Below are 27,467 nucleotides of genomic sequence, written 5' to 3' on the forward strand. Positions count from 1 at the left end.
TTAAAAAGAGTTTTTGTTCTATTGGGCATGGTTTTGTGTGCTTTCCCATGTTAACCCTAGTAAAAATGTCATTATGCGTTTTAAATAAGGCTATTGCTTAAATCAGGCTCTCCATCAAATTAGATATTGCCTGGGAAAGCCTTATTTGAGATCTAAACAATGCTGAGATTGAAACTAATTTTGGTAAAAACAGTTGTTGGTCCCTCTTTCTTTTGATATCATAGCAGTTTCTTGACATGGCTTCCCTCCCCCTCTCCCTCTCCCACCATGGAATCTTTCCTTGTCATAAAGTAACTGAAATAGCCAACATTCTGACAGGGAAAGGAGAAAGGCCTTCAACTAATCCATTTGTGTACCATCTACATGTTTCAAAATAACTTTTTATTAAAATCAGTTCCCCTCTCTCCCCATCTCAACCATTCTTCAGTTGGTATAATTGGCCATCCTCTGATTTCCCCCCTCTTGTCTAACATTAGAATACAGTGATCTGTCATAGAATACTCTCACTGTCCACATAGTCTTTAACCCCCTTATAATTCATTTTATTTCCCCTAAGGTCACCAATGAACAAAATGATCACAATCCTTGGTTAAGTGGCTTTTAAGTTTTCATGTTGTCTGTCATTGTTACATCACAATTACTGGCAGTTAGGTACACCCTTCCTGTCATAATGTTACCCCCCAGGGAGACTTCACTTGGGGAAAAAAAAAAAACTATTAAAAAAATCAATCAAGTTAGGACATTCCTGTTAGCATATGCAAAAATCTGCTTTCATCTCTTCAAGAGGAGAGAAGGACACTTAATGACCTTTTAAAAAGTCTTTTTCTTTCTGGTTTCCTGATTCTGCTCCAAACTCTTGTGTATTTTTTATTCTCTTGCATCCTAAATGTAGATAACCCAGAGCCTTCTGTCCTCAGCCCCCTTTATAAACCTGAGCTTTTTCATCTCTTCATATGACTTCAACTATGTATTTCCCCCTAAACCCTACTAGCCATATATTTCCTAGCCTATATATTTCCTCCTAAACCCCACTAGATTTCCCTCCCCCGTGTCACTCTCCTTAATATCATCCCACCTCCTAGTGCTTAATACCTTCTCATTAAATGGGTAATGTGTGAACAACTAGGTGGCCTCTCACAGTGAATGAAATGCTGATCTTGGAGGCAGGAAGATCTGAGTTTAAATACCATCTTAAACACATACCTGTGTGACTCAGGGTAACTTCACTTTGCTCACTGATAAAGGGATATTAGCACCCTCTCCCATTGTTAGAATGAGGATCCTATCTGAAAAGTGCTCCCTGAATGCTAGCTGCCATGTTGCTTTAAGGTCAGTTGAGTTTCTATGTGCCATCTCCCAGGACCCCCTGCTGTACAAGGCATGGAACCAACCCCCCACTGAGTAGATTCAATAGATATGTGCTGAAGGAATGAGCAAAATCCCCTTTACATATTGAATTTTAACTTTTATATGTTATATGATATATGTTATTTATCTAGGATCCCTTTTGATTCAGTAGTTTATTTTAGAAGGAGTAAATAGATACCTTTGCCTCTGTGAGGAACCCTCCCAGATTCAGCTGGACTGGCCCAGAAAGTGTAAGATGTTGTGAGCAAAAGCAAGCGGAAAAAATACTAGTTAGATTTGTAAATAGTTTAATTCGTATAGATTTTTATTAAAGACAAAAATAGGGTCATTGTATTCATTACAAACTGTAATTTTAGTCAGAAGAGCTCTCAGGGCTGTTGGGGGTCCCAGGCTTAGCTACAGACTCGTTGTAGCAGCAGTTGCACATGGGGCAATGCTGAGCTGAAGATGATACCTGCTCGTCATCATCATTATCCCCGTTGGGCTCGGGCACCGCGCCAGATGTAGAAGCCGCAGCCATGCACATAGCAAACCATGGATTGTAAAAAGACATTAAAGTGGCAATCTGACTATTCAGGGACATGAAATCATTATACAGCGTTGGTGTCAGCATTCCCATAAAAGAAGGGTCTGTGGGCATAGCTGCTTCCTGAGATACAAAAGGATTGAAACCATTGTTGTTTGAGCTCTCTCCGGGGTGAACCTGAGGTACATTTTGTCTGGGGTGACTAGAGGGACCCTCTACTGGCCATTCTGGGGGAGTGGGATACCCTTGGCGCTTCTTCTTCCGGGGGTGGCGAGATTTCTTGGCCTTCTTCTTTCCCTTCTTAGATTTTACTCGTCTGCTATGATGGGTCTTTCTTGACTCTCTGAAGGAAAGCTTTCTTTTTGAGACCCGGGCTCGCTTTCTTTTGAGAAGAGGGGAGGCAGAACTTGATGAAGCACGTCTTCGGATACCCACTCTTCTTTTCATTCTCTGAAGCAGATGAGGGCAGTCTCTTTTAAAGTTAGTGCTGCGGTAGACCTGTGAAGAAGAAATCGAATTTTAAGTCTTCACAATTAGCCAGAAGCCCACAAGGATCTCATTTTGCCATTTCTATGGCTACTATTGAGTTTCCAGGTAAAAATAAACAACCTCTCATCTTACTATCCTTTCATCCTGTGCTATGAGATTAGCCCAATTCTATTGAGTAGTGAAAAACTCTATCTTTCTACTTTGTGTTAAAAACTTTCATATCATGAAATGTTAATTCATTGACAATAAATGACTATCCTTTTGAAATAAACTAGGCTCTTGGTACTTTTGTTATTTTATTATGTTGACATAATATCTAATAAAATGTAGTGATAGGTTATATAATAAGATAATATACACTATAATAATAGAAAAATCATATGAAATATAATGATAGAAAGGGATATATAACAATAATATAATAATTATGTAACAATATATAATAATACAATATAATAACAATGTATAATACATAATGGGATATAATATGGTTATATAGTATATGTCTTATATATATATTTAGTTTAGGTAATTGAAAACATCTAGAATGATACTTTATGTAAAATAAACATGGTCTAACATTTACTTTTTATGAAAACTTAAATTATTTAACACAAATTATACCAACTAAGCTTTTACTACTTTACCATGATGTTTTCATTCCCCTGGTCCAAGTGTGTCGAAGGCAAATTTACTCGAATTTTAGAAAATCCATACAGATTAAGCTGTCGAACAAAACTTTTTAGGCTAGCTGTTTCAAAAATCCTTATTAATCCTTTCCTATCCAAAATCTCTCGTTGAAAAAACTCTTCTTTAATGACCACACTGTCTCCATTCTCATTCCAATAGATGGACTTAAAATGATCACTATCTACTATTTTCCAAAGTTTTTTTGGAAAAGACAAGCAGAGAAGCTCATTAACTTCTGCCTGATCTGGGGCCTGGCTGGTAGACTCCCTTGCAGGAAGGGTCGGTTCTCGATTCATGGCTTGGGCTGCTTGTCTCCTTCCCTGTTGCCCAGAAATTCTTGACCCTCTCTGGTCATTTAAAAGGGGAGTAACCCTTTGAAATGGCTCTTCAGAATTTAATGTATCTACTGAGGGTTCAATTTTAACTCTCACTTTGTCCTCAGTAGAATAATTTGCCATTAAGCTAAGTTGTCCATCAAAACATTTCAACCTGTAACATTCACTGCTCTGTCTAGTCCAAAATGAGCCTAGCAGCAGCGGCCAGCCTTCCTTTATCCTGGTGGCAAAAATCTAGAACCCAACACAACCTTGAAACCATGGTGATATTTTTTGAGGGCAGTGATGCTGTTCATTCCAAGCTCCCTGATTGGCTCCCAGCATAGACAATGGGGTCAAGGTAATTTCTGAAAAGTAGCTGCCAGTAACTGGAATGTTTTGGTCAATTTTGGTCTCTTTTAAATGAGGCTCAGTTAAAGGAGACAAGTTGTCCATCCATTTGTATTAGAAAGTAAATGGGGGGGGAGGTAGGGGAAGAAACTAAATGTAAGAGGGACATGAAAAATAAAACTTTTTTTATTCCATATGGATTTTGAAAGACACAATATCAAAAATTGCCCTTGACACTTTTTAAAGTATTTTCCTGGCCTTATGCCAAACTTCTCCCCTTCGGTCACAAATAAATAAGTTGCTATACACACACATGTGAATAAATAAAGCAAATATTTCTAATAATTGCTTAAGTCCATAGGACACAATCTCAAGGGAAGAGAAGGTGGGGGAAGATAAGGGAACAACACATCAGTTTATTCATCAGCTAGCTAGGCCCCTTGAGGGGATTTAGAGGAAGGTACTTCCCAGTTGCTAGATTAGGAAATTTGGGGGGAGGTGGGGGTTCTCCAGGGTCTTGTGAATAAGGGTGGGAGTCTATAACAAGCAAGTAGGTATAACTGCCTACGGAATGGGGACGAAGGGGGGGATGGGCAGCAGCAGGGGGTCTCCTGCTTAAGGATTTGGGTGGACCGGCTTTGGCTGTAGGCCCCTTTAATATGGGCGAGAAGTCTTGTTGTATAATGAGACATTGTCAAAACCCCGAGTTCGAATTTTGGGGGGCGCTTTTGAATATTTCCTCTTCACCCTGCTCCCTATAAACTCTCTCTCTCCCTCCAGCTAAAGTTTTGAGAGGTTTACTCTAATCAGATCAAATTTCAAAGGGAGAATATGAATTTACAATTTTGGCTCGGTGTAAACTGGATGAAACTTGGCTGGGAGGAAATTCTAAGCAAACTAATTATCCAGATAACTTTTCTGATCCAGTTGGTTATTCTTGAAAAATGTGAAAAATACCTGGAGGTTTTATTAGACTGGGAGAAAGTGGGAAAGGGGAGGAAGAGAGAGAGAGAGACAGAAAGAGAGGCAGACATACACACACACACACACACAAATAGAGACAGAAAGAGAGATATAGGGACAGAGAGACAGAGAGACAGGAAAAGACCAAGGGAGGGAGGAAGAAGGAGAGAGAGACAAGTCCTAAATTTTGAGCTGAGGGAGGCTTTGGGGGTCCCCCTTACTGCTACAGGCAGTGCTCAGTCTTGTTCCACAAGCAGCCCTGGCCTTTCAGAAGTTTGTACCGTATCTACAAACATCTAAATTTTCAGTCACTTCCCACAATAATTTAAAGTTGTGGGACTTTTTTTGTTTTGTTTTGTTTTGGGAGTAGGGGGAGGCGGGCAGAGAAAGAGAACTAGGGTGTCTGTGATGTGAGGACTTTTCAAGAGCAAGTAAACACTTGATCCTGAAGAGCTAGGACCCCATATCACACAGGCTGTCAGTTTAAGGGTGAGAGTCTCTAGCAAAACATGAAAGTCAGGGTAAGAGTGTCCATTTTTGTTGTTTTAGCCAGGATATTTACCCCTGTCCCTAATACAAGCTTCTATCCTCTTGGTCAAGGGAAGGGATAGTTTATTAGTTAAACTGTGCTATTGTCATGACTGATTACCCCAAGAGGAAGGGATGAGGGGACACCCTGAGAGGAAGGGCTGAGGGAACACTTTGGGATTACCCTGAGAGGAAGGGATGAGGGAACACCCTGAGAGTAAGGGATAAGGGGACCCCCTGAGAGGAAGGGATGAGAGAACACTTTAGGATTACCTTGAGAGGAAGGGATGAGGGGACACCCTGAGAGGAAGGGACGAGGGAACACTTTGGGATTATCCTGAGAGGAAGGGCTGAGGGAACACTTTGGGATTACCCTGAGAGGAAGGGCTGAGGGGACACTTTGGGATTATCCTGAGAGGAAGGGCTGAGGGGACACCCCAAGAGGAAGGGATAAGTGGACACTTTGGGATTACCCTGAGAGGAAGGGCTGAGGGGACACTTTGGCATTACCCTGAGAGGAAGGGATGAGGGGACCCCCTGAGAGGAAGGGATGAGAGAACACTTTAGGATTACCTTGAGAGGAAGGGATAAGGGGACACCCTGAGAGGAAGGGATGAGGGAAAACTTTGGGATTATCCTGAAAGGAAGGGATGAGGGGACACCCTGAGAGGAAAGGATGAGGGAACACTTTGGGATTATCCTGAGAGGAAGGGCTGAGGGGACACTTTAGAATTACCTTGAGAGGAAGGGATGAGGGGACACCCTGACAGGAAGGGATGAGGGAACACTTTGGGATTACCCTGAAAGGAAGGGATGAGGGGACACCCTGAGAGGAAAGGATGAGGGAACACTTTGGGATTATCCTGAGAGGAAGGGCTGAGGGGACACTTTGGGATTACCCTGAGAGGAAGGGCTGAGGGGACACCCCAAGAGGAAGGGCTGAGGGGACACCCCAAGAGTCAGGGATGAGGGGACACTTTGGGGTTACCCTGAGAGGAAGGGCTGAGGGGACACTTTGGCATTACCCTGAGAGGAAGGGCTGAGGGAACACTTTGGGATTACCCTGAGAGGAAGGGATGAGGGGATACCCTGAGAGGAAGGGATAAGGGGACCCCCTGAGAGGAAGGGATGAGGGAACATTTTGGGATTACCCTGAGAGGAAGGGCTGAGGGGACACTCCGAGAGGAAGGGCTGAGGGGACACCCTGAGAGGAAGGACTGAGGGGACACTTTGGGATTACCCTGAGAGGAAGGGATGAGGGAACACCCTGAGAGTAAGGGATAAGGGGACCCCCTGAGAGGAAGGGATGAGAGAACACTTTAGGATTACCTTGAGAGGAAGGGATGAGGGGACACTTTGGGATTACCCTGAGAGGAAGGCCTGAGGGGACACTTTGGGATTACCCTGAGAGGAAGGGCTGAGGGGACACTTTGGGATTATCCTGAGAGGAAGGGCTGAGGGGACACCCCAAGAGGAAGGGATGAGTAGACACTTTGGGGTTACCCTGAGAGGAAGGGCTGAGGGGACACTTTGGCATTACCCTGAGAGGAAGGGCTGAGGGAACACTTTGGGATTACCCTGAGAGGAAGGGCTGAGGAGACACTTTGGGATTACCCTGAGAGGAAGGGCTGAGGGGACACTTTGGGATTATCCTGAGAGGAAGGGCTGAGGGGACACCCCAAGAGGAAGGGATGAGTAGACACTTTGGGGTTACCCTGAGAGGAAGGGCTGAGGGGACACTTTGGTATTACCCTGAGAGGAAGGGCTGAGGGAACACTGTGGGATTACCCTGAGAGGAAGGGATGAGGGGACACCCTGAGAGAAAAGGATGAGGGAACACTTTGGGATTATCCTGAGAGGAAGGGCTGAGGGGACACCCCAAGAGGAAGGGATGAGTAGACATTTTGGGGTTACCCTGAGAGGAAGGGCTGAGGGGACACTTTGGCATTACCCTGAGAGGAAGGGCTGAGGGAACACTTTGGGATTACCCTGAGAGGAAGGGCTGAGGGGATACCCTGAGAGGAAGGGATAAGGGGACCCCCTGAGAGGAAGGGATGAGGGAACATTTTGGGATTACCCTGAGAGGAAGGGCTGAGGGGACACTCCGAGAGGAAGGGCTGAGGGGACACCCTGAGAGGAAGGGCTGAGGGGACACTTTGGGATTACCCTGAGAGGAAGGGATGAGGGAACACCCTGAGAGTAAGGGATAAGGGGACCCCCTGAGAGGAAGGGATGAGAGAACACTTTAGGATTACCTTGAGAGGAAGGGATGAGGGGACACTTTGGGATTACCCTGAGAGGAAGGCCTGAGGGGACACTTTGGATTACCCTGAGAGGAAGGGCTGAGGGGACACTTTGGGATTATCCTGAGAGGAAGGGCTGAGGGGACACCCCAAGAGGAAGGGATGAGTAGACACTTTGGGGTTACCCTGAGAGGAAGGGCTGAGGGGACACTTTGGCATTACCCTGAGAGGAAGGGCTGAGGGAACACTTTGGGATTACCCTGAGAGGAAGGGCTGAGGGAACACTTTGGGATTACCCTGAGAGGAAGGGCTGAGGAGACACTTTGGGATTACCCTGAGAGGAAGGGCTGAGGGGACACTTTGGGATTATCCTGAGAGGAAGGGCTGAGGGGACACCCCAAGAGGAAGGGATGAGTAGACACTTTGGGGTTACCCTGAGAGGAAGGGCTGAGGGGACACTTTGGTATTACCCTGAGAGGAAGGGCTGAGGGAACACTGTGGGATTACCCTGAGAGGAAGGGATGAGGGGACACCCTGAGAGAAAAGGATGAGGGAACACTTTGGGATTATCCTGAGAGGAAGGGCTGAGGGGACACCCCAAGAGGAAGGGATGAGTAGACATTTTGGGGTTACCCTGAGAGGAAGGGCTGAGGGGACACTTTGGCATTACCCTGAGAGGAAGGGCTGAGGGAACACTTTGGGATTACCCTGAGAGGAAGGGCTGAAGGAACACTTTAGGATTACCTTGAGAGGAAGGGATGAGGGGACACCCTGAGAGGAAGGGATGAGGGAACACTTTGGGATTACCCCGAAAGGAAGGGATGAGGGGACACCCTGAGAGAAAAGGATGAGGGAACACTTTGGGATTATCCTGAGAGGAAGGGCTGAGGGGACACTTTGGGATTACCCTGAGAGGAAGGGCTGAGGGGACACTTTGGCATTACCCTGAGAGGAAGGGCTGAGGGGACACCCCGAGAGGAAGGGATAAGGGGACCCCCTGAGAGGAAGGGATGAGGGAACATTTTGGGATTACCCTGAGAGGAAGGGCTGAGGGGACACTTTGGGATTACCCTGAGAGGAAGGGCTGAGGGGACACTTTGGGATTACCCTGAGAGGAAGGGCTGAGGGGACACTTTGGAGGTGTGAGAGATGATGGGTGTAAAATATTGCCCGTGCCGTTAGGCCCCGGGGTGTTTAGCATGGGGAACTTTTTTGTTTGTTTGTTAGCTAGCAATGGTTGGGTGGGGGTAGGACAACAAATGCTTTGATCCGACTTTAGAAAGGGGGGAGGGGCGGCACTAGCCAGCTGAGTCTCTCCCAGTTTACATTTGTTTTGCTGGTGCCCTGGTGAAGGGCTTCTAGAATTCCATTGTGAGTTCCGTTGATTTCCTTTCAAGACTTGGAATTACTCATCAGTTCAGTTAAACACTGATGAACTCACCTTAAAAATTCACCTCGTCTTCTCCATCCCTAATTGACTGCCTTAGCTTCCATTCCTAAAAGACCACAGAAACAAATCACCGAGCAGAGTTTTGCTTTTGGTTTTCATCACTGCTTTGCTTTCCTTAAATTAGGACCGTTTCCTGATCTTTTAGGTTCCCCAAATCCTAGTCTTCTAAAGCGTAAAAATCCCCATCCAGTCACGATCCCTGCAACCTGTCATGATTCCCAGACCACACATTCGGATTTCATTTTAATAAATTTCTGCCCAGCGGGAGGGAGTGATAACGCACGTCGAATCATTGATAAGGGGACACAATGACGGCCGGAACCCTCCCCTCCCTCCCCCCAACCCCTCAACCCCCAAAAGGCAAGCAGCTCGGAGCCGCAGCGTTGCAGACCCTTCCTATTCGGAGACCAAATCCCTCACCTGCCCTCCAGGACAGATTGCTTCCCGGCATTAAGTAGAGGCAGGGGAACTAGAGGCTGGCCGGAGAACCAGATAGAAATAAGCGACTAGAAACGGCTACCATTCGGTTCTTTACGACTGTTACTCTTTGTTACAAGGGAAGGTTCTATGAACGTAGGGTAGCCTCGGGGGCGGGGGTAGCCAGCCACTCGTAGCCACTGTGGTGCAGGATCCAAAGGTGTCCCCCAAATAATGAAAACTTATTTAAAAGAGAGTTTGTTTTTCACGCGGGCAGGGAGGAAAGAAGCTTTTATTAAGGCCCTACTGTGTCCCGGGGTCGCTTTGTCAATATCACCTTATTGGATCCCCGTACCAACCCTGAGGGATGGGTGCTCCTATTTCCCGGATTTTTACGATGGAGGAACGGTGGGGCCGCTAGGTGGCAGGGTGGATAGAGTGAGGGGCTTGGCCCTGAGTTCAAATACGATTTACTGGCTGTGTAAACCTAGCCTAGTCTAGTTGACCTCCGTTTCTCCGCCTGTAAAATGAGCTGGTGAAGGAAATGACAAGCCACTCGGGTATCTCAGCCGACAACCCCCCAGGCCCCAAACATAAAAAGGAAAATAAACAAGGGATCGGGAAGAATAGGACTGAAAAATGAGGTTTGTCCAGGGTCACAGCAGTACAAGTATCTGAGGTCGGATTGGAACTCAGTTCCATCCACTCGGCTGCCTTTAGAGAATAATCTAGAGACAGTCAGTCCCAAGGTTGGCCGCTTTGGGGTCGGGGCACTGAGAAGGAAGCCCGCTTCCTCCGGCCCGCAGCCAGAGGGCCGGGGCTGAGGCCGGCGGGAGGGAGGGGCCGGATGCCGGCCGTTGGCCGCCCCTGCCCCCTCCCCGGCCAGCCTCGGGCTAAGAAAATCGGAAATAAATAACAATGTCTAGAGGAAACACACCTTCTTCCTCTTTCGGAGAGAGAGGGAGAAGTGAGGACCCCCGCTGCGTGAACGTGCTTCACACCACCCGCCCGAGAATGGGCGCAGCGTTTCTTTGTTCCTCGATTGTGTGACGGGGCGGGGCGGGACGCGGTCTTGGAAAGGGACTTTTTCAAACGGGATGGAGATATTCAAAATCCCAGGGAAGCCGGGCCTCTCTAACAGCCCGTTTCCCTAAGATTTCCATCACGCTGGCCAATCGAAAAGGAGCTCGGCGCGCCCCACAAAGTTCACTTTTAAAAACATTTCTCCTCCCAATTTTAAAACGCCTCTTTACGAATCCTAGTCCCTTGGCATTTGATTTCTCACCACCCGCCGGGAACTCCCAGGGAACGTTAACAGAGGGACTCGGGCCATTACAGGCCCCACGCCCCGCCGCCCCCTACCCCCCCCCCCCCCCCCCCCTGGGACCACAGTTGCTCTTTACAATGAATCTGAATTGTCTGAGCATCGTTTCCGTCTCCGGAATTGTGGGCTGTGTATGCCATTCCCCGACACTACGGGATCACTACGGGGGTGCCCCCCGCCGCTGTGTGCGGTGGGGTCTCCCTCTTCGGCCCCCGACCCCCGTCGGGGGTCCGTTCGGGGCCCGTAAGGAATCGGCCAGTCTGTGCTTCAGAGTCCCTTTTAAAACTCTTCTTTCTTCAAAGCCCGCCTGTTCAGAGACCGTTTGTGTTTAATGATTTCACTAAATTATGTTGCGAAGCACTTGGGAATGTTTGGCTGACTAACTCCCCCCCCCCCCCCCATCCAGACCCAGAGCTATGACCACATCCAAATGATGTTGTTCTGAGGCTATGCGGATATCTGCTCATTAAACAGATGTCTGAGAACATCTGGAAAAGATCCTATTTTAACCCAGTCGGTCAAATAGCTTCTTTTCTCACTGGTCCCGATGAATCGTTGGGATGAACTGACACCTTCCCGAATCCTCTCCACCCCCCACTTGGGGGGCCCTTCCCTCCCGCCGGGTGGAGAGGGTTAGGGTGGGGGGAAGGGAAATCTTTTGATCTGAGGAGGTCACCCAGGGCTTGGGACTGTCATTTTCCACCCAGCTGCTCTCCTGGACTTCGTGAGCTCCAGGAACTCATCTCTGTGTAGGAGAAAACCAAAGTGATTGATATCGTTCTCCAAATTCTCGACTGATGTCTCCCGCTCCTCGCACTCACTCCGTCCCAACCTAACAGCTGTCCTTAAATGGAGGTTTGCTTCCAGCGCTGGGGGTTGATGGGACACTGATGACTCCGGAAGAGAGAGGGACTGCTAGCATCCCCGCCTCGCTTAAATCCAATTCACACTCGAAGCCAAAGGCATCACCTTGGGGGCAGAGAGAAAGGATTCAAGTCTTCTCCCAAAGACTACAAAGTGATTTTCCAGCCCCAGGCAAGGGAGCTCAGAGTTCTAGCCTTCTCTTTGATCTTCTTGTCACCCACTCGGCCTGGTGTGGCCGGAGTTTGAAAACCCAGAGAGAAACTTTTCACTTTCTAGGGGCTCTCTTCTTTCCCCAGGATATTTAAGTCACAATTCTTAGAATTCTCCTTCACTGCAAAGTCCCTTTTAATCACCTCGATCTTTATCTTGCCAATTCAGAGTTGTAGATACTGGTTTCTTTAAGCAAGGTACACTGATATTCCAGAGTTCTAATTAGAAAAGCACTTAAGCAGCATATTAAGAAAATTATTTATTGCATATTCATTGTTTCAGCTAAAGATCACAGGGCATCTGGCAACGTGATAGAAAATGAAATCACTTTGTTCTAGGAATCCTTAATATTCAGCTCCCAAACTCATGAATACTAGAAAAGCTAATTTTCCTCATTTTATAGAAGCTAAACTAGAGATCTGGCTTGAATTTGGAGCTTATACTTTGCTTCTTCCAGTAGATTGGTCTTCGGGCCCTCTTCGAACAGGGGCTTTTGAAAAATAAAACTAGGCCTTTCTGGATTTGGGTTCATTGTTTTTTTCAACACTTCTTTTTTTTTTTTTTTCTCAGTGTGATGTGGGAGGGCTTTTGACTATATCCAAAAACACCTGCTCTGAACTGGTAAGCTGATTCATAATGACATTTGACATGAATCAGCCTCTCTAAGGAGATTTCATCTATTACAGCACACACAAGGCAGATATCCCATGTGATTTTATTAAAAGAAAAGGTCAGCATAAATAAATAAAATGATTCGCTTGATGGACTTTAATCTCCGAACTAACAAAATTATCCCCAAAGCAGGAGCAACGGGGACAGAATGAACGGGGAGCAGGTTGTCTCCAATTCTGCGTCCAACAGAAAAGCCTCAGATAATGACGGGATTGAAACAAATCTCAGTGGCTTCTAATCTTCTGATCTGCAAAATGGGGATATTATTACAATAAGGCAGAATGCTGCCTGTGAGGTTAAGTAAACCTCGAAATGACTAGGGAAAACATGTCCCTGTGTTTTTCCTCCCTGAGTCCTGGCCAACACACCGGCACTTGGTTTTTATTTCCATCAGGCACTTGCAAAGCCGCCTGTTCGCTAACAACTACGCTCAAAGGCTCAAAGGGGCCCAAATCTATGGTTAGCAGTGTACTAGGCCTGAATGTTATTAATGCTCATTCTTTGCACACACACCCCTCCCTCCATATCCGGCCCCCCACATCTCTTCCCCATTTCCCTGCCCACAATCTCTCTCTCCCCACGTCTCTTCCGCATTTCCCTGCCCACAATCTCTGCTCCCCGCATCTCTTCTCCATTTCCCTGCCCGTAATCTTCCCCTCCACATCTCTTCCACATTTCCCTCACCACACACCTTTATCCCAACTTTCCTTCCCACAATCTCTCCCCCCACCTTCCCTCTTATTTCCCTCCCCACAATCTCTCCCGCCCACATCGCTTCCCCCATTTCCCGGCCTACAATCTCTCTCCCATACATCTTTCCCCTCACTTTACTCCCCACAATATCTGCCCCATATCCCTTCTCCCAATTCCTTTATCACAGTCTCTGCCCCTCACATCTCTTCTCCATTTCCCTGCCCACAATTTCTCCCCACACACACATCTCTTCCCCGATTTTCCTCCCCACACATCTCTCCTCGATTTCCCTCCCCTCACATGTCTCCCCCTATATCTCTTTCCGCATTTTCCTCCCCTCACAACTCTACCCTCCATAGCTCTTTTCCCTTTCCACAATCTCTCCCCCCACATCTCTTCAACATTTCCCTGCACACAATTTCTCCGCCCCAATCTTCTCATTGATTTTCTTCCCCACACATGTCTACCCCCCACATCACTTCTCTCATTTCCCTCCCCACAATCTCTTCCCTCACATCTCTTCCCTCATTTCTCCACCCACAATTTCTTCCCCCACCTCTTCTCCTTGACTTTCTCCTCACACATCTCTCCCCCCACATCTCTTCACCCAATCCCCTGCCCACTCGATCTCCCATTTCTTCCCCATTTCCCCTCACATCTCTACCCCCCACATCTCTTCTTCCATTTCCCTCCACACAATGTCTGCCCCCCACATCTCTTCCCCATTTCCCTGCTCACACAATTTCTCCGCCCCAATCTTCTTATTGATTTTCTTCCCCTCACATCTCTACCCCCCACATCACTTCTCCCATTTTCCTCCCCACAATCTCTTCCCTCACATCTCTTCCCTCATTTCTCCACCCACAATTTCTTTTCCCCACATCTTCTCCTTGATTTTCCTCTTCACACATCTCTCCCCCCACATCTCTTCACCCAATCCCCTGCCCACTCTCTCCCCCATTTCTTCCCCATTTCCCCTCACATCTCTACCCCCCAACATCTCTTCTTCCATTTCCCTCCACACAATCTCTACCCCCCACATCTCTTCTCCATTTCTCTGCTCACAATCTCTCCCCCCATATCTCTTCACCCAATCCCCTGCTCACTCTCTCCCCCATTTCCCCTCACATCTCTACCCCCCACATCTCTTCCCCATTTCCCTGCTCACAATTTCTCCCCCCCAATCTTCTTATTGATTTTCTTCCCCTCACATCTCTACCCCCCACATCACTTCTCCCATTTTCCTCCCCACAATCTCTCCCCCCACATCTCTTCACCCATGCCCCTGCCCACTATCCCTCTCCCCCATTTCTTCCCCCATTTCCCCTCACATCTCTACCTCCCACATCTCTTCTTCCATTTCCCTCCACACAATCTCTATCCCCACATTTCTTCCCCATTTCCCTGCTCACAATCTCCCCCCCCATATCTCTTCACCCATTCCCCTGCCCACTCTCTCCCCCATTTCTTCCCCCATTTCCCCTCACATCTCTACCCCCCACATCACTTCTCCCACATCCCTCCCCCCAAATCTCTTTCCCTCACATCTCTTCCCTCATTTCTCCACCCACAATTTCTTTTCCCCACATTTTGTCCTTGATTTTCCTCCTCACACATCTCTCCCCCCACATCTCTTCACCCAATCCCCTGCCCAGTATCCCTCTCCCCAATTTTCCCCATTTCCCCTCACATCTCTTCCATTTCCCTCCACACAACCTCTGCCCCCCATATCTCTTCACACCAATCCCCTGCCACTCTCTCCCCTAATTCTTCCCCCATTTCCCCTCACATCTCTACCCCCCACATCTCTTCTTCCATTTCCCTCCACACAATCTCTACCCCCACATCTCTTCTCCATTTCTCTGCTCACAATCTCTCCCCCCCATATCTCTTCACCCAATCCCCTGCCCACTCTCTCCCCCATTTCTTCCCCCATTTCCCCTCACATCTCTACCCCCCACATCACTTCTCCCACATCCCTCCCCCCAAATCTCTTTCCCTCACATCTCTTCCCTCATTTCTCCACCCACAATTTCTTTTCCTCACATTTTGTCCTTGATTTTCTCCTCACACATCTCTCCCCCCACATCTCTTCACCCAATCCCCTGCCCACTCGATCTCCCATTTCTTCCCCCATTTCCCCTCACATCTCTACCCCCCACATCTCTTCTTCCATTTCCCTCCACACAATGTCTGCCCCCCACATCTCTTCCCCATTTCCCTGCTCACAATTTCTCCGCCCCAATCTTCTTATTGATTTTCTTCCCCTCACATCTCTACCCCCACATCACTTCTCCCATTTTCCTCCCCACAATCTCTTTCCCTCACATCTCTTCCCTCATTTCTCCACCCACAATTTCTTTTCCCCACATCTTCTCCTTGATTTTCCTCTTCACACATCTCTCCCCCCACATCTCTTCACCCAATCCCCTGCCCACTCTCTCTCCCCCATTTCTTCCCCCATTTCCCCTCACATCTCTACCCCCCAACATCTCTTCTTCCATTTCCCTCCACACAATCTCTACCCCCACATCTCTTCTCCATTTCTCTGCTCACAATCTCTCCCCCCATATCTCTTCACCCAATCCCCTGCTCACTCTCTCCCCCATTTCCCCTCACATCTCTACCCCCCACATCTCTTCCCCATTTCCCTGCTCACAATTTCTCCCCCCCAATCTTCTTATTGATTTTCTTCCCCTCACATCTCTACCCCCACATCACTTCTCCCATTTTCCTCCCCACAATCTCTCCCCCCACATCTCTTCACCCATGCCCCTGCCCACTATCCCTCTCCCCCATTTCTTCCCCCATTTCCCCTCACATCTCTACCTCCCACATCTCTTCTTCCATTTCCCTCCACACAATCTCTATCCCCACATTTCTTCCCCATTTCCCTGCTCACAATCTCCCCCCCCATATCTCTTCACCCATTCCCCTGCCCACTCTCTCCCCCATTTCTTCCCCCATTTCCCCTCACATCTCTACCCCCCACATCACTTCTCCCACATCCCTCCCCCCAAATCTCTTTCCCTCACATCTCTTCCCTCATTTCTCCACCCACAATTTCTTTTCCCCACATTTTGTCCTTGATTTTCCTCCTCACACATCTCTCCCCCCACATCTCTTCACCCAATCCCCTGCCCAGTATCCCTCTCCCCAATTTTCCCATTTCCCCTCACATCTCTTCCATTTCCCTCCACACAACCTCTGCCCCCCATATCTCTTCACCCAATCCCCTGCCACTCTCTCCCCTAATTCTTCCCCCATTTCCCCTCACATCTCTACCCCCCACATCTCTTCTTCCATTTCCCTCCACACAATCTCTACCCCCACATCTCTTCTCCATTTCTCTGCTCACAATCTCTCCCCCCCATATCTCTTCACCCAATCCCCTGCCCACTCTCTCCCCCATTTCTTCCCCCATTTCCCCTCACATCTCTACCCCCCACATCACTTCTCCACATCCCTCCCCCCAAATCTCTTTCCCTCACATCTCTTCCCTCATTTCTCCACCCACAATTTCTTTTCCTCACATTTTGTCCTTGATTTTCCTCCTCACACATCTCTCCCCCCACATCTCTTCAGCCATTCCCCTGCCCACTTATCCCTCTCCTCCATTTTCCCCCATTTCCCCTCACATCTCTACCCCCCACATCACTTCTCCCATTTTCCTCCCCACAATCTCTTTCCCTCACATCTCTTCCCTCATTTCTCCACCCACAATTTCTTTCCCCCACCTCTTCTCCTTGACTTTCCTCCTCACACATCTCTCCCCCCACATCTCTTCACCCATCCCCCTGCCCACTATCCCTCTCCCCAATTTTCCCATTTCCCCTCACATCTCTTCTTCCATTTCCCTCCACACAACCTCTGCCCCCCATATCTCTTCACCCAATCCCCTGCCACTCTCTCCCCTAATTCTTCCCCCATTTCCCCTCACATCTCTACCCCCACATCTCTTCTTCCATTTCCCTCCACACAATTTCTGCCCCCCACATCTCTTCCCCATTTCCCTGCCCACAATTTCTTCCCCCCAATCTTTTTATTGATTTTCTTCCCCACACATCTCTACCCCCCACATCACTTCTCTCATTTCCCTCCCCACAATCTCTTTCCTCACATCTCTTCTCTTCCCTCATTCTCCACCCACAATTTCTTTTCCCCACATCTTGTCCTTGATTTTCCTCCTCACACATCTCTCCCCCCACATCTCTTAACCCTTTCCCCTGCCCACTATCGCTCTCCCCCAATTCTTACCCTATTTCCCCTCACATCTCTACCCCCCACATCACTTCTCCATTTCCCTGCCCACTATCCCGCTCCCCCATTTCTTCCCCCCTTTCCCTCACATTTCTACCTCCCACATCTCTTCTTCCTCTTCCCTCCACACCATCTCTGCCCCCCACATCTCTTCCCCCATTTCCCTGCTCACAATCTCTCCCCCCACATCTCTTCACCCATTCCCCTGTCCACTCTCTCCCCCCCCATTTCTTTCCCCATTTCCCCTCACATCTCTACCCCCCGACATCTCTTCTTCCATTTCCCTCCACACAATTTCTACCCCCACCTCTCTTCTTCCATTTCCCTGCTCACAATCTCTCCCCCCCATATCTCTTCACCCAATCCCCTGCTCACTCTCTCCCTCATTTCTTCCCCCATTTCCCCTCACATCTCTACCCCCCACATCATTTCTCCCATTTTCCTCCCCACAATCTCTTTCCCTCACATCTCTTCCCTCATTTCTCCACCCACAATTTCTTTCCTCCACCTCTTCTCCTTGACTTTCCTCCTCACACATCTCTCCCCCCACATCTCTTCACCCATCCCCCTGCCCACTATCCCTCTCCCCAGTTTTCCCATTCCCCCTCACATCTCTTCTTCCATTTCCCTCCCCACAATCTCTTTCCCTCACATCTCTTCCCTCATTTCTCCACCCACAATTTCTTTTCCCCACATTTTGTCCTTGATTTTCCTCCTCACACATCTCTCCCCCCACATCTCTTCACCCAATCCCCTGCCCACTCTCTCCCCCATTTCTTCCCGCATTTCCCCTCACATCTCTACCCCCCGACATCTCTTCTTCCATTTCCCTCCACACAATCTCTACCCCCCACATCTCTTCTCCATTTCTCTGCTCACAATCTCTCCCCCACCATATCTCTTCACCCAATCCCCTGCTCACTCTCTCCCCCATTTCCCCTCACATCTCTACCCCCCACATCTCTTCCCCATTTCCCTGCTCACAATTTCTCCCCCCAATCTTCTTATTGATTTTCTTCCCCTCACATCTCTACCCCCCACATCACTTCTCCCATTTTCCTCCCCACAATCTCTCCCCCCACATCTCTTCACCCATGCCCCTGCCCACTATCCCTCTCCCCCATTTCTTCCCCCATTTCCCCTCACATCTCTACCTCCCACATCTCTTCTTCCATTTCCCTCCACACAATCTCTATCCCCACGTTTCTTCCCCATTTCCCTGCTCACAATCTCCCCCCCCATATCTCTTCACCCATTCCCCTGCCCACTCTCTCCCCCATTTCTTCCCCCATTTCCCCTCACATCTCTACCCCCCACATCACTTCTCCCACATCCCTCCCCCCAAATCTCTTTCCCTCACCTCTCTTCCCTCATTTCTCCACCCACAATTTCTTTTCCCCACATTTTGTCCTTGATTTTCCTCCTCACACATCTCTCCCCCCACATCTCTTCACCCAATCCCCTGCCCACTATCCCTCTCCCCAATTTTCCCATTTCCCCTCACATCTCTTCTTCCATTTCCCTCCACACAACCTCTGCCCCCCATATCTCTTCACCCAATCCCCTGCCACTCTCTCCCCTAATTCTTCCCCCATTTCCCCTCACATCTTTACCCCCACATCTCTTCTTCCATTTCCCTCCACACAATCTCTACCCCCACCTCTCTTCTCCATTTCCCTGCTCACAATCTCTCCCCCCACATCTCTTCACCCATTCCCCTGCCCACTCTCTCCCCCATTTCTTCCCCCATTTCCCCTCACATCTCTACCCCCCACATCTCTTCTTCCATTTCCCTCCACACCATCTCTGCCCCCCACATCTCTTCTCCATTTCTCTGCTCACAATCTCTCCCCTGCCATATCTCTTCACCCAATCCCCTGCCCATTCTCTCCCCCATTTCTTCCCGCATTTCCCCTCACATCTCTACCCCCCACATCACTTCTCCCACATCCCTCCCCCCAAATCTCTTTCCCTCACATCTCTCCCTCATTTCTCCACCCACAATTTCTTTCCCCCACCTCTTCTCCTTGACTTTCCTCCTCACACATCTCTCCCCCCCACATCTCTTCAGCCATTCCCCTGCCCACTCTCTCCCCCATTTCTTCCCCCATTTCCCCTCACATCTCGACCCCCCACATCTCTTCTTCCATTCCCCTCCCCACAATCTCTTTCCCTCACATCTCTTCCCTCATTTCTCCACCCACAATTTCTTTTCCCCACATCTTGTCCTTGATTTTCCTCCTCACACATCTCTCCCCCCCACATCTCTTAACCCTTTCCCCTGCCCACTATCGCTCTCCCCCAATTCTTACCCTATTTCCCCTCACATCTCTACCCCCCACATCACTTCTCCATTTCCCTGCCCACTATCCCTCTCCCCCATTTCTTCCCCCCTTTCCCTCACATCTCTACCTCCCACATCTCTTCTTCCTCTTCCCTCCACACCATCTCTGCCCCCCACATCTCTTCCCCATTTCCCTGCTCACAATCTCTCCCCCCCACATCTCTTCACCCATTCCCCTGTCCACTCTCTCCCCCTTTTCTTTCCCCATTTCCCCTCACATCTCTACCCCCCACATCTCTCCTTCCATTTCCCTCCACACAATCTCTACCCCCCCACATCTCTTCTCCATTTCTCTGCTCACAATCTCTCCCCCCATATCTCTTCACCCAATCCCCTGCTCACTCTCTCCCCCATTTCTTCCCCCATTTCCCCTCACATCTCTACCCCCACATCTCTTCTTCCATTTCCCTTCACACAATTTCTGCCCCCCACATTACTTCTCCATTTCCCTGCCACTATCCCTCTCCCAATTCTTCCCTCATTTCCCCTCACATCTCTACCCCCACATCACTTCTCCATTTCCCTCCCCACAATCTCTGCCCCCCACATCTCTTCCCCATTTCCCTGCCCACAATTTCTCCCCCCAATCTTCTCATTGATTTTCTTCCCCACACATCTCTACCCCCCACATCACTTCACCCTTTCCCCTGTCCACTATCCCTCTCCCCCATTTCTTCCCCCATTTCCCCTCACATCTCTACCCCCCACATCATTTCTCCCATTTTCCTCCCCACAATCTCTTTCCCTCACATCTCTTCCCTCATTTCTCCACCCACAATTTCTTTTCCCCACATCTTGTCCTTGATTTTCCTCCTCATGCATCTCTCCCCCCACATCTCTTCACCCTTTCCCCTGCCTACTATCCCTCTCCCCCATTTCTTCCCCCATTTCCCCTCACATCTCTACCCCCCACATCTCTCCTTCCATTTCCCTCCACACAATCTCTACCCCCACATCTCTTCTCCATTTCTCTGCTCACAATCTCTCCCCCCATATCTCTTCACCCAATCCCCTGCTCACTCTCTCCCCCATTTCTTCCCCCATTTCCCCTCACATCTCTACCCCCACATCTCTTCTTCCATTTCCCTTCACACAATTTCTGCCCCCCACATTACTTCTCCATTTCCCTGCCCACTATCCCTCTCCCAATTCTTCCCTCATTTCCCCTCACATCTCTACCCCCACATCACTTCTCCATTTCCCTTCCCACAATCTCTGCCCCCCACATCTCTTCCCCATTTCCCTGCCCACAATTTCTCCCCCCAATCTTCTCATTGATTTTCTTCCCCACACATCTCTACCCCCCACATCACTTCACCCTTTCCCCTGTCCACTATCCCTCTCCCCCATTTCTTCCCCTATTTCCCCACACATCTCTACCCCCCACATCTCTTCCCCCATTTCTCTTCCCACTATCTCTCCCCATATCTCTTCCCCATTTCCCTCTCCCCACATTTCTTCTCTTATTCCCCTGCCCACAATTTCTCCCCCCATATCTCTTCTCTTATTCCCCTGCTCACACTCTCTCCCCCCACATCTCTGCTCCTCATCTCTTCCCCATTTCCCTCTCCTCACATCTCTTCCCCCATTTCCTGCCCACAATTTCTGCCCCCTAAGTCTCCCCCAACTTTTCTCCCCTACTACCCTCCCCCTCCTCCCTCCCCCATTGCCGATGGAGGTCACCAGAGAGAAAGAAGAAAAAACCAGGATAGAAGCCATAAATTTTATTCTTCAGATCTGATGGTTAGTGTCATGCCTCTTTGAAAAAAAGGGGGGAACCTGGTGTGTGGGGGTGGGTGGGGGGGTGGATAGCATCCCCCGGGGTAGCCCGAGGATCAGTTGCCTCTGGGATCCCTCTCCGGGGGTGGGCCGTTGTGCGTCGAGTTGCAGCTGCAGCCGGGGCAGTGCTGATACTGCGGGGGGCGGCTCTCGGCCGGCAGGGACACGGACACGGCCGACGTGGTGGTCACCATGGGCATGGAGTAGCACGGGCCCCAGAAGGGCAGCAGGCCGGCCACATGCGCCTGGAAGGCGGTCAGCTCCGAATACATGGCCGGGTACATCACGGGCCGCAGGGAGCCGTTGTGGAGGGCGTGAAAGAGGGAGGCGGGGGCGGCCAGCCCGTCGGGATGCAGGGGGCGGTGGCCCATCAGGGGGGGCAGGTGGAAGGGGCCGAACTGGCTGAGCCTGGCGGGCGCCGGGAACCCCCCGCTCAGGAGCGGGCCGGCGGGGAAGCCCCCTCGGGAAAGCGCGCCGCTGTTGCCGGGAGCGGCCTTCTTTCCGCCGCCCTGTTTCACCTCCGCGCTTCTGGACCCCGTCTCTCTGGAAGTAGAAGCCACAGCGGGAGCAAGAAAAGAGACGGGCGCGGGGGCAGAAGTGGAGACCGAGGCAAAAGTGGAGACCGAGGCAAAGGTGGAGACCGAGGCAGAGGTGGAGGCGGTGGCAGAGGTGGAGGCGGAGACAGAGGTGGAGGCGGAGACCGAAGTGGAGGCAGAGGTAGAAGCGGAGGTAGAGGCAGAGGCAGAGGCGGAGACGGAGGTAGAGGCAGAGGCGGAGACGGAGGTAGAGGCAGAGGCGGAGACCGAGGTAGAGGCAGAGGCGGAGACGGAGGTAGAGGCAGAGGCGGAGGCGGAGGCGGAGGAACAACAGGCGGAGGAACAGCAGGCAGAGGCTGCGGCAGCGGAAACGCTGCGCTTCTTGGCACATTTGCCGGCGGGTGCACATTTCAGGTCTTCCTGGTTAGGGTGATGCTCTTTTACGGAACTCTCGCCGGGACTCTGGTTCGGCAAGGAAGGAGGGCAACTTGTGTTTTTCACCCCCACTCTTCTCTTCAGTTTTGAGAGCAATTGAGGGCAGCCTCTTTTAAAACTGGGGTTGCAGTACAGCTGTAACTAAAAAAGCAAAAGGAAAAAAAAGTCAATCCCAGATAACCGAGGAAAAGTTTCTAGCCACGGAAATCCATCTCACACTCTCCTCCTTGCAAATCATAGATTTGGGGGAGCTAGCTAAACCCTTAGCCTTTGGCTACCTCTTTCATTTCGCTCACCACAACAGTGGTTCTCCAAAGTGGGGTCCGGAGACTTCTGGGGGTGGGGGGTGGGGGTGGGTCTGAAACTCTTGGGAAGGGGCCACAAAATTCGTTTTTATTTCTAACGTGGGAAATAGCTCTCCATATAACTCACAGAAAGCCAATCTCTTGGCACAGATCCTCGCTTTTGAACCCTGGGAAGATACCGAGACCAAAAGCCTGAGAACCCTTGCACTAGAGAAGCAGCTCCCTAAAACACGTCACAACCGAGCAGGTTTAGTCTCAACGTGCTCAGTGGCAATCTCTTTGAAAAACTGTGGGTCGAGGCGGGGAAGAGGCAAAGTGACACAAGATCCCCTCACTCACGAGTGGGCAACCCTTGGGGAAAACCCCGCCAAACTCTGCGAATTAGTCACCGGGAGGTCGGAATGCTTCCTAATTATGGACTATTTCAAAGGGATAGCACTCCACATTTCCCATGATTTCAAGTGCCATTTTATTGCACTGAAATACTTGCTCCGAGCCCAACTTGAGCACTCTAGCAACACGAATGGAGCGATTCTAATGAAAACTGTCACCCTTACCCATCATTATAGAATGTGGTATTCTAATAGGAATCATATTATCTATTCTTATTAGTTTAATTCAATAGTATCCGATGAATATTCTCTAGAATATCTAGGAATATAGCATATTCTATTCTAGCTAGGCTCTCTATGTCTACAGAACAATCAAATCCCACTGAAAATACTTTGTAGCCAGGCGTTTCTCAAAACGCAAGCAAGTTTCAGAGCAATGGAGTTCGGGCAAAGCCAAGCAAGCCACCTTTAGCCTCGTGATCTAGAAATGGGAATTTGCATACTTGAGATTACAGGGTAAACGGCTCCTGCTAAAAAGCAACTTCCTTTTGGCATGGGAAACCTAAGAGGGCCAAACTAAGCTCTTGCCTGAAATCAGTGAAATGAGATTACTCGGTTGAATTAAGGGTCACATCACAGGTTATTGAAGTTACCTTGTTTAATGGATAAGTCGCTCTTTCTTCCACCAAAAATTCATGCAGGGAGGCAGATCTCTCCACGTCTTGCCGGACTTTGCTGAAGCCGTAGAGATTCAGCTGGCGGATGAAACTCTTCATGCAATCTGTCTCAAAGATCCTGATAGCGCTCTTCTTCTCTAAAATCTCCACCTTAAACTGCTCCTCATCTATCACGATGCAGGTCCCATCTTCATTCCAACAAATGGACTTAAAGCGGTCGCTTTCGACTATTTTCCAAAGCTTTCTGGGAAAGGTAAGGGAGAAAAACTCACTCTCTTCCATGGCCAGACTCTCAGTGGAAAATGAGAAACATGTTCTTTTTGCTAAGGGTCCTTCGGTCAAAGCCTGAAAAGCATTTTCTTCAACCAGAGCCCTCAGGTCAGCATCCAGAATCGGTATCTCCCCTTCCTCGGGAGGTGCAGAAGAGAAAGGCGAATTACTGCTCTGCTCTGTGTCAGTGGCTTCACCTCCAGGAAAATGTTCTTCAGATTGGGATTTCTCGGAATCCATGTTTAATCTCTGACTCCCCGGCGTTTTCACTCGGCTGCAGCCATCCAATCTGCTCAGTCTTTTCGGCCAGGAAGCAGGCTAAAAGACAGTTGACAAGAAACTTAAAGGGAGCCTAGGACATCATAATGGTGTCTCCGGTTTCCTAGCCCTGACATCACAGGCTGATTTGGGTTTCTTAGCGAGCACCACGATGCTGATGAGGCTAAAGAAGTTTCCCAGAGATGAGGACTCCTTAAAGCCACCTGTCAGCTCTGAAAATCCCTTTCGATGTTCTGCTCAGTGCTGTGAAAAAGCCAAGTTTATATATGAGCCTAATTTCATACAATTAATGGACAGAGTTCTAATGGATAGTAACATTGTTATTGAGTTCTTATCTCCAGAGTCGGCTCCCTGGCAGCGAGACCGGCACAGGAGGAAAACGAACTGACCTTTTGCCTTCGCGCTGAGCTAGAGATATACAAAGCATCTCGTTCTCTAAAGCTGCTAGTCTTTACGTTGCTCGACACAAGGGACTGACTGCAGGTGACATCACGGGATAATTTTGGTTTCCTCGTTGGCACCACAATAACGATTAGGCTAAAGAAGTTACTTAGACGAGGGCTCCTTAAAGCCACCTGTCAGCTCTGAAAATTCCATTCCCAAGGGGCAAAAGGGAAATTTTTCCAGAAGCCTAATTTCAGCTGAATCTCTATGGCTTCAGCAAAGTCCAGAAGCCGGAGAGACTTCTCACGGCCGGAGTCGGAATGGATAATCAATCCACTCCCTGATCTCTCCTCTCCAGAATTGGCTCCGTGTCAAGCTGCCCGGCACGGAAGGGAGAGCTTCTTTACTCTTTGCCCTCTCATTGAGCTATATATTCGAAGCCTTTTATTTCCCAAAGCCAGGAGTCTCTCTGTTACTCACCAAAGGAAAGCGCACGCTCAGAAATCCTTTGCGCAGCGACCCGAGTTCTTAGGCAGGGCACAATTTGGGGTACACGCTTCTTTAAAAGGAAAAAGATACCATTTGCAAATCGGTCCACTACCAGCCACGGGCGATAAAGGTCAGGCCACAGTCAGAGGACCATAGATGTACAGCTGGAAAGGAGCTCAGATGCCTTCCGCTCCCACTGTCTCCCTTTATAGAAGAAGAAACTTGAGGCCTGACACAGAGTGACTTGTCTAAGGTCACAAAGATAAGTGGAAGAGCTAGGATTTGGACTAGGGGCCCCCGAAGCCCACTTCGACACCTTCCACTGGCATGGGCTTCGCTCGCTGACTCGCCTCGCTCAGAAACCCCATGGCATCACGGGGCTGGTAGACTGGGTTGAAACAAAATGAATCGATTCCTTTTGAAAAAGAAAACACCGAGGCACAAAAGCACTTACAAAACAGGGCGGCGGGTTCCCCTGCTCCGTCCAAACGGAAGGGAAAGTGAACTGCCCACGTTCCCTCAGGGAACAGTGCCAACCAATTTTTCCCAGCAAGCTTCACCCAAAATCCTCCTCTCTTCCTCTAACCCCATCGCAGAGGAACTTATCTTGCTTTGCATCGCAGGACTACAAGATCCTCATCCTTTTTATTTGGGGTTGTCATTTGTCCCTTACTCTCCAGTGCCATGGGGAGGTGATGCCATGACGAGCAGGTAAGTTGGACTGAAATGAGGGAGGCCTGGGCAAGGGCATCTGCCTCACTTTCCCCCACCAGAGCTATCTGGGGCCAGATTGATTTTTTTTATTCTTTTTTTTTGGTGGGGGGCGGGGGGGGGTAGACTAGGTAAAAGAGGCCATTCTCTGCTCCATTTCTTACCTAGCCTTCATCGGTGATTGGGAATTATCTCAGTCAAGCTGAGACCTGTTAGACTTCAACTTGAAAAAGACCAAGGTCTCGCACTGCATCCGGAGCCATCTCCAGTTGTCCTGATCTGTATCTTTATGTGGGGTAAGTACCAGAAGCAGAAGAACAAGCAACAATAATCAGCATAAATTACAAGAGCTGCTCTCCCCATTGTAAAAAGTATTACAATAAGACGTGAACATTTTGCTACTGATTCTGGGTGGAAAACAAAATGTTCTTCAAAAAGTAACATCCCTGGGGCTTACCCATCAGCTCCTGCCCAGCCCCGTCTGCCTGCTGCTCCCTTGTGGAGAGCTGCCCATCATCCTGCTCACAGCTGTACCAGGGCTAAGACCGCTCTGGACCACCATTTACCCCAGTTGACTGCTAAAAAAAAAAAAAAAAAAACAAGCAAATATGAGAAAACAGATGAAAATCTTAAATACTTGACACCCCAAATCCCCTCGCCTCAAGAACAGGGCCAGCGTACCTTAAGGTGGGCGATTTAGCCCAAAAAGGACAGTTATATGATGGCTTTGATAAAGACCATGAATGTCCCAGTTAGATGCTAAGTTTGAAAATAAAACGAAAGAAGGTGGAGTTATTGTTGATCCCCATGGTCATGATTTCCTCCCCGAACGATGGTTTCCTATAATTTGGGGGCTTCAAACAGATAATTCTCTATTATATGCCAGTCTTGAAGAGGGATTCCAGTGTAAAGAAACCACAAAACAATGTTCAGTATGAAATTTTCCAGATTCTTTATGAAGTTATGGGCTCCTACAAGCATGAGATAGTACACCGGCTGCCCAGCAATGTAGCAGAAGAACTAAAGAGTAATTTAGATCAGATAATGAAATGGATTGAGCTTTGAATAAAAGATAATAATTGAATTGTGAGGCTTATCATAGGATGCTGAGAGATTTTCTGGCTTTCTCCCTCCCCACACAATAGAAATTTAGACCACATACACCAAAATTTACCACCCAGGACTGGACTGTAGAAGCCGAGGAAGTGGACAATGCATAAGACTGAGTTGTGTCTAAATTAATTTTTTTCTCCATGAGAAAACTGAACCCCCCCCCCCCCCAATTCAATGAATAAGGTACTAAGGACTTTTAAATTTTAGGAATATTCAGCATTCTCATATATTTCCTTTAACTGCTAAAGAAGAAGCAAATTTGAGGTATAAATCTTTAATACTTGACACACACACAAATGAAGGCTAGGAAGAACTGCTGATTTAGAAATAAAAGAGCCTAAGGGTAAAGAGATTATTTATCTTTCCATAGATATTATATATAATATCATTATATAAAGATATAATCATTTATTAATTAATTTACTAACTAAACATGAACAACAACAAAAAA

The 27,467-nt window shown here is 48.8% G+C and overlaps 2 protein-coding genes across 2 annotated transcripts; both read right to left on the bottom strand.

Moving 5' to 3' along the window:
• Positions 1–55: 55 nt before the first annotated feature.
• HSFX3 (heat shock transcription factor family, X-linked member 3) lies at positions 56–3,622 on the bottom strand. Its single transcript, XM_051968559.1, has 2 exons — positions 3,031–3,622; positions 56–2,392 (listed from the first exon to the last, which is right to left on the bottom strand). The coding sequence occupies exons 1-2, from the start codon at positions 3,529–3,531 to the stop codon at positions 1,721–1,723; spliced, it is 1,173 nt and encodes a 390-aa protein (XP_051824519.1). The 5' UTR covers positions 3,532–3,622; the 3' UTR covers positions 56–1,720.
• A 17,822-nt stretch (positions 3,623–21,444) lies between these two features.
• Positions 21,445–27,171, bottom strand: LOC127542769 (heat shock transcription factor, Y-linked-like). The gene is made up of 2 exons (XM_051968558.1): positions 23,747–27,171; positions 21,445–22,597 (listed from the first exon to the last, which is right to left on the bottom strand). Exons 1-2 carry the CDS (start codon positions 24,278–24,280, stop codon positions 21,542–21,544), a joined length of 1,590 nt encoding a protein of 529 aa, XP_051824518.1. The 5' UTR covers positions 24,281–27,171; the 3' UTR covers positions 21,445–21,541.
• Positions 27,172–27,467: the final 296 nt, after the last annotated feature.

Source organism: Antechinus flavipes, chromosome X (assembly GCF_016432865.1).
Source record: "Antechinus flavipes isolate AdamAnt ecotype Samford, QLD, Australia chromosome X, AdamAnt_v2, whole genome shotgun sequence".
In the NCBI taxonomy this organism is placed as follows: Eukaryota; Metazoa; Chordata; class Mammalia; order Dasyuromorphia; family Dasyuridae; genus Antechinus; species Antechinus flavipes.